At 37.3% G+C, this 7,218-nt stretch overlaps 1 protein-coding gene across 1 annotated transcript in view; it reads left to right on the forward strand.

The window, feature by feature from the left end:
• Positions 1-6,072, forward strand: part of LOC101864695 — a 17,664-nt gene extending 11,592 nt beyond the window's left edge. Inside the window, exons 9-10 of the mRNA XM_013084551.1 lie at positions 492-602; positions 1,425-6,072. Coding sequence (XP_012940005.1) covers positions 492-602; positions 1,425-1,625 — 312 coding nt within the window. The 3' untranslated portion in view covers positions 1,626-6,072. The remainder of the gene's footprint in view (positions 1-491; positions 603-1,424) is intronic.
• The last annotated feature ends 1,146 nt before the right edge of the window (positions 6,073-7,218 follow it).

A 7,218-nucleotide genomic window follows, 5' to 3' on the forward strand; every position in this document is an offset into this window, starting at 1 on the left:
GTTTTTTTTTTAGATTTTTGTTTCACCCTAGCCGTACATCGCAGTTAACTATCGTATCCTTACGACATGTGGAACTCTGTGCCACCACTTTCAAAGAGGAAATTTACTCGTTAATCTGATTCGTACGCTTTGCATAGCAGTCTGTCAAAATGGTTTTTTGAGAAATACTGAAAGTTTCAAAGAGATCTTAATACTAAAAGTATTCTAAATGTAAAGAATACACCCCGGGGTTACAAAATTACCCCAGGGTGTACGAATAGTATTAACTGCTACACCACAGGTGCGGGGGATGTGTCTTCCCCACCACAGTCTATGTCCAAACATTTCTTGTTTAACATTGGTATGACATTTTTTTTTATCAAAAGAAGAAATCTGAACATGCAGTCACCTATAGATATAGCTCTTACTTCCCTCATGCAATGATAGATTTCTAACACTCCGTATTTTTGTCAGCAGTTTATACTTGTTTTTTTCCTCTTTTGTTCACTCAGGAACGAGAATTTCTGTACAGACAGGCGTGGTCGCGGTGGAGAGTGGAGTTTTCCAGGAGAAAAGCCGCAGACAAAATATGTGGTCAGGATGACAGACATTCTATGTCTCAGGTAGGTCAAAAATCTGTTGTATATTATAAGCTTCTTGCTTCTTATAGTAGTTTTGAAAAGTTTATATCGTACACAATGCATGGTGCAGAAAGTTTCAGCAAATCCCCATTTGATATGATTTAACACTTTGCAGTCACACAGCCAGCAGTACAAAATACCCCATCTGGTCACCCAACCAGGAGAGCAACTGCAACGGATTTCTTGGGTTCAACTGCGCCAGGTGACCAGAACAGATAATTTTCACTGTCGCATTATTGCACCAAGGGACCGCAAAGTCTTAATACAGTTGAGGGTGGAAAAATGTTTCTCCACAGAGGGGCAAAGACTACAATTTTGGCACAAGGTCATCAAATCCCTCTGAAAACAAAAGCCTGAGGTTTCTTCTCTCTAAAGGGCGTTACGTTGGTTGCTTGGACATCGTGGGTGAAAGTCTGCTTTCTACTCTGTTTTTTTTGTGCTATGCTTTTTATTTGAAGATACTTTTGAAGACTTCTCCTTCTTTAGGATGACATAGGGCCGAAGAGATATGCTCCAAGGCTACAGGATTAAATCAGTAACAACAATAACAACTTGTTCTAAGAAGGGGGGGGGGGGGCATTCAAGTAGACTTTCACCCTTTCCTCATCCATGGCAGGCAACTTATTTCTATTGTTTGGCTTGACACCTATATATTTAGAAAAAGAAATGTAGTGTGAGAAGTTGTGCTACTTTCAGGCTCTCACAAACTCACAGTCACTCAGTGTAACCAAATTGTGTTACTTTCAGGTTCTCACATACTCTCAGTCACTCATTGTATCCATTCTCTTTGTATGAATGTTCCAGACCTTCAAGGCATGGCGCAGGCTGACTCGACCTCAGCAGAGAACGCCACGGGGTCTTACAGAGCACAGAGGATCGTTATCGTCTCTGCTTCCTGTGCCAATCTCCCAGTCTCGACATTCGCCTTCCTCTGCATCCTCATCGTCATCAGGCTCCTATTCAGCAGCAGAGCAAAGTTTTGGCTACAGAGGAGGGAAAAGATAACAGCGAAAGTAGAGTCTAATATTCCCCTCTCCCCGTCCCCACCCTCCATCTTCACACCAAATGGCGATCACAGCTGACTGGGGAGATCTGTTAATTCTGCTGGTATCATACTGAACTACGGAGCAGTTGGCCCTGATTTGAATCCGAGACTGGGCGTTCTTGAACTTGGGTAGTTTTGTGGAGTGTTCAAGGCTCTCAACCCATTTGGCTCAGTCCTGTTGGAGACGGACATTAAATCTGGAGGTCCCGCCTCCCAAATAATCTGTTGATAGTGGCGGTAAACCCTTACACTTTTACAGTGCGTTGTTTCCTCAGACCTGAGAGATATAACTGTCACTCCACTGTAACCTCCACGTTGACCCTGAATATTGCACACAGGTCAAACTGTAGCCTACAAAATGAGGGGCCTAGCTTTACTTTTACCAAGTTGAAAACATGTTGGGGATGTTGTATTAGGGCTGAATGTTATTGTTATTGGTTCGGACAGACTACTTAGTGCCTACCATGTCCTTGCACTGTCTCATAGAGAGCCTCATTTATTTATTGCTGGCCTTATAAGTAGCCTATTTCATCAGGGTCATAACACAATACCTTAGGTCATATTTTTGTAGTTTCAAGAAAATAACAACCCCACTGCCTCCCAATCCCCACCCAAAGAAAACGAAATACTGCTTACCTAAATCAACCTTATGAATATGATGACTTGAGCAAAATGAAAATGTCTCCCAAATTGGGCTTATTTAATACCCGAAACAAAATACAGGTAGGCCTACATCAAAGATACAAAACAAAGTGACTGCCACCATATCAAAAACGAGAAAACTAAAATAAAGGTGACTTTGGCAACTGTGTTATGTTCATGACAAGTTGTTCTGAGCAGTGTGAACTGTCTCATTGGCCATTAGATGAAAGAAAAATATGTTCTCATTGAGTATTGTACTAGATATGTTAACTTGCCTGTCTGAAACCTTTGTTGCTATGTCCTGTGTAAATCTCAACGAGAGAGAAATGTTGGGCCTTAAATAATATACCATTTTCCCTACTTTACATTGTGTATATATATATACGTTGGTGTACTGGTACACAAAAAAGACGTGTACTTTTTGTATCACCAGTAATATGTGCCAAAAGTACTTTACAATTGTCTCAGCTTGTACTTGTAGAAAGATTTTGAGGCGTTTATAAGCATATCTGTGATATCTGCCTCGTAAATAACCTTACAGTGTTGAATAAGGCTCTACACCCGTACCTTACCTATCTGTGATATAACTACTGTATATTTATTACCTTATTTGTAACTACCGTCATCATTTCAAGTACTTCCACACTTTATATTAATAATGTATAATTTGCCAAAAAGTATAATTGGACACATCAGTCTATAGGTTTATGCATACGTAGGGCTATCCTGCATATTGCCATTGTTCCAATTTTAGTGTCAGAATCATCATTTGGATCATCATTATTTGGTCATTCCTTATGATCGGTCGACGAAATTCTGTGCTACTATCTGTATTAATGGTACATGTCTATATTGATGGCTGGATGTAAAACTCCAAAGCATGCCATTTGACTATTTGGCGTTTGTTAGGGTCTTGCATCCAGTCACCAATATTATGATGAAAGGTAGTGAATCAAATCTTGTCCAAGGGAAGGGGGCGGCAGAATTATCATTTTGATACCAAGATATGAACATTGCAAACTGTAGGATAGCATTTCTGTGCTTCTAAGTATCTGAGTAAATGTGTGTGGCTCTGAGAAAACCCTTCACAAGGTGCAAATTTTCAAAATTGACTTTTTTGCATGTTTGAAAGACACATCTCTCCCGAGCATTTTGCACATAATTGGAGTGTAATTGGAGCATTCTGTGAAAAGTTATGGCATTTTAAAATGCGCAGGGGTCCGAAGGTGAAGATTTGAGAAAACGGGGTTGAATGTTTTGTTTACTTTGGGAACAAATTACAATTAAAATACTTCGCAGAGCAGAATGAAGAACATAAATTCATTAAGAAACAGTTCGTACTTGGTTTAAATGGTAAGAAATTGAACAGAAGAATTTTAAACGGCACTAATAAAAAATACCTTTTCAGAAGTGAAACTAGAAGATGAGCAAATTTTGTAACTCCTATTTGTGATGTTTAAATATTTATGTGCTCTGGGTTTTCTGAAATGAAACCACAACAATAATATTCTCTTTCTTTTGGTATTTAATAATTGGAGGTTCCCATGGAAAGAAAGTGTTCATCCGATTGAGTAATGATTCCCTCTGTTTGTCTAGGAATTCAGCATAATTCGGTGAAGATATGTCTCAAAAGTTCTTTAAAATTATTTAGAATAATTTTTGAGCAAATTTCTTGAAACATGTATAGCAAAAATGGTTCAAAATAAAATTCTGCACCATCTGATGGGTTTTCTCTGAAACGTGTACAAAAAATGAGTGAATCATAGTTGTCAGTAGGATATAGCATGTCTTTTGGATTGTAAGCTTTATAAATTATTATACTTGGTGAACGCTGCAGAAAGTTTCTGTGTCAAATCCCGTTTGATATGTTTTGATACACTGAGAGGTGGCCTTGCACGCTATATCAAACTGACCTCTGCTTTTCTTTATCAAATTTAATCTGAAGCGAAAGTGAATTTGTGTTGCATTCCGCTCATGGCACTTGAACAAAAGATCTGACTCTGCAAATTGTGAACAAGAAAATCATACGAGTTTGATTTTAGGAAGATTTCATCAAATGCTGTCGAAATGGTAGCTTTCGCCTCTTCATGAAAGAAAATCGGGCCTATGTCACATTCAGTGGACATTTGATGAAACTTTCTGCAATGTGCACTGAGTACAGAGAGCAGAGAGATGAGTGCCTTACGATATAAAAGGATAGCAAAAAAAGCAATCAAGCCCCTGGCACTGCTTTTCATAGTGTTCTCTATGTGTGTCAACAAGGCGCGGTGTGGAATGGAAATGGAACATTAACGGGGCTCACTTGCTCTACAGCTTCCAGCGTTCTCTATGCCTTCAGCATTGTGTTATACCTGTTTGTACTCAGTCATAGTGGCTGCTCCCGTACCAAGACCCCAAGGAAAAAAAACAATCAGTCACAATCTTAAAATGATTGAGTTATTGCCTTTTTGCATGTGCAGAACTTCCAAAGTTTACCCTGAAATCTGTCAAACTCTACCGGGTTGAGTCCTGAGTAAGAGAGAATTTTTAACACTTTGCCATCATATTTTGAGGAAAGTCCAAAGAAACTGGATGGTAAACATCGCCAATCGACGAGATGAGGCGGCAAAGAGTTAAAGGAGCATACAACAATAATACATACAAGATAAAAGCAGACCTTCAGTGTGCGTTGACTGTAGAATTGATTTTCTCTAACCTGACCAGAAAAATTATAGTTTCGAGAAAATCGAATTCTGAAGTTTCTGCACACAATAGTTCTACTTTGGTCATTTTTTTCTTCTTCTGTTTTCTCTATTTAAAAAACTCCAACAGTTTCTTACTCATGGCAGAGCCCATTACTTGTTGAGTTAAGTTTTCTAGAGGAAACTATGATGGGTTGTGCACATGATAATAAGCAACAGTTTTAGAGTTTCAAGTTTGAGACTTAAATTTGAGCCTTTATCCATTGCGGTTGACATAATAATGTTTCTACAACGAAAAAAATATGGTAGCTAACTTAGTTTGGTGCAAAGACGAGTTTGTCATTTGTTACGTTGGTAATTTAGAATTCCATGTACAGATCTGTTATTTTAAAAAAGATTTTAATGAAGAACATTCTGGTTACATTTTTTCAAAGTTCATCCTGTTAAGTGAATGTTTATTTCTGTATTTGGACTATACACGTACCATAATTTGATGTCACAGTCATAACATAACTGTCAATAAACGATCACAGTGCTTACAGAAGTCGATATTATCTTATCACTACAATAAAAGGGAAAATGTCCCAGATGTTGGATTTTTAGTACTGGTAGAAAGTGGAAAGCATTGTTCTGTTGAGGAAATGAGACAAGTGACAGTTACAGTTACAGGCATGTTTATCACATCAATTGGGCAATATGCTTAGTTTTAGTTTTGGTAAGAGTTTTACGGCACTTGAAACACAATAAGGTCATATAAGTGCCAAAGAATAGATATTTGTGTTACAAGAAAGTAACTTACACAAAAAAAGTAAAAGGAGGAGAGATAAGGACGATAGATGTATGATAGTATTGGTAGGAAAGAAGGAGCAAAACCACATCAGAGCACCCGCCAACCACCACAAGCAATAAGTAAAAGCCAGAGAAAAAATGACAGAAGCATCTAGGCATCTATGTTATGACTGTGATGATGATATTAGGTTGTGACTGTGTTGTACAGGTACTGTTATTGTATAGCTGGGGGACTTAGGACGCCCGTATATTTGTTTGTTTTGAAATTGAGTAAACTTTGGTATATATTTGTGTACTCCTTGATCTTGGTTTTTCTCATTTGCCTAAATGAATTCTAGATACGTGCATTCTTAATCTAAAATTTAAGGTTAAAAACATATGTGTGATGAGCTGACAAAATGAGTTACTTCTCAGATTTTAGCCCCTTGGAAATATTTGAGGCAAGTTAATATGTGGAGTTTGTACAATTAATAAGCATGAAATAATAAAAGACATGAAGAAATAATAAAAGGCTTGAAGAAAATGGCATCAATAAAAAATCTGAAAATTTGACCCAGGTGTCTATTTTCGGCCAATATCTTCATTTGTTGATTGCGAGAAGTAACTCATCTTGTCAGCACGCCTCACATATTGAATGTAGGTGGTTGGTGGGTGCCTTGGAGTGGTTTGGTCCTTCTTTCCTATCTAACATCTATCATCTTTATCACTCCTCCAACTATAAATGTTTTTTTATCACTCTAAAGTAACACCAGTCATATTCAGCACTGATAATATGACCTTTTTGTATTAAAAGTACAGCAAAACTTTTACTAAAACTTAACTAAAACAAAAATATAGAGAACACCTTTACATTGTGAAATGCTTGGGCAAACAAGCAATCATTAGCAATATTCCTCACAGTGACCAAATTGCCCTCTACACGTGTCAACGAGATATTGAGAGGGATGTAATAAGAGCTTCGGATCATTACCTGCGCTAGTTTTTTATATCATAAATCGTTCTTTCTGTTGCTTGTTGGCCTTTCCTTCTAATTGTCTAGCCAGTCCAGAGTTCAGAAAACAATCTATGAGTTCTTCTTGAATCAACAATTCCAAAACAATGTTTTGTAAAACAAACACATATAAATACATAGTGATGTAAAGAATATATTGCACAACAAAATTTTGTCAGATAGCAACATATAATGTAGTTTAATGCATAATGCATACAATAAATACATGGATTTTCTTTTGAATATATGAAAAGATATTAGATTTGAGCTCTCTATTCCCAGATTGGAATCAACAAATATACTATTACTATTATATATACAATACATAGATATATATTTATATACATATATATCTCTCTTCTTCTCAATTGTCACAGATGATGGGCCTCTCTTAGGAAGTTCCTATATTGATGGTGTTATGCTCTAATCAAGTAACTGGTTTCTTTACAA

Source organism: Aplysia californica, unplaced genomic scaffold (genome assembly GCF_000002075.1).
Source record: "Aplysia californica isolate F4 #8 unplaced genomic scaffold, AplCal3.0 scaffold00301, whole genome shotgun sequence".
In the NCBI taxonomy this organism is placed as follows: domain Eukaryota; kingdom Metazoa; phylum Mollusca; class Gastropoda; order Aplysiida; family Aplysiidae; genus Aplysia; species Aplysia californica.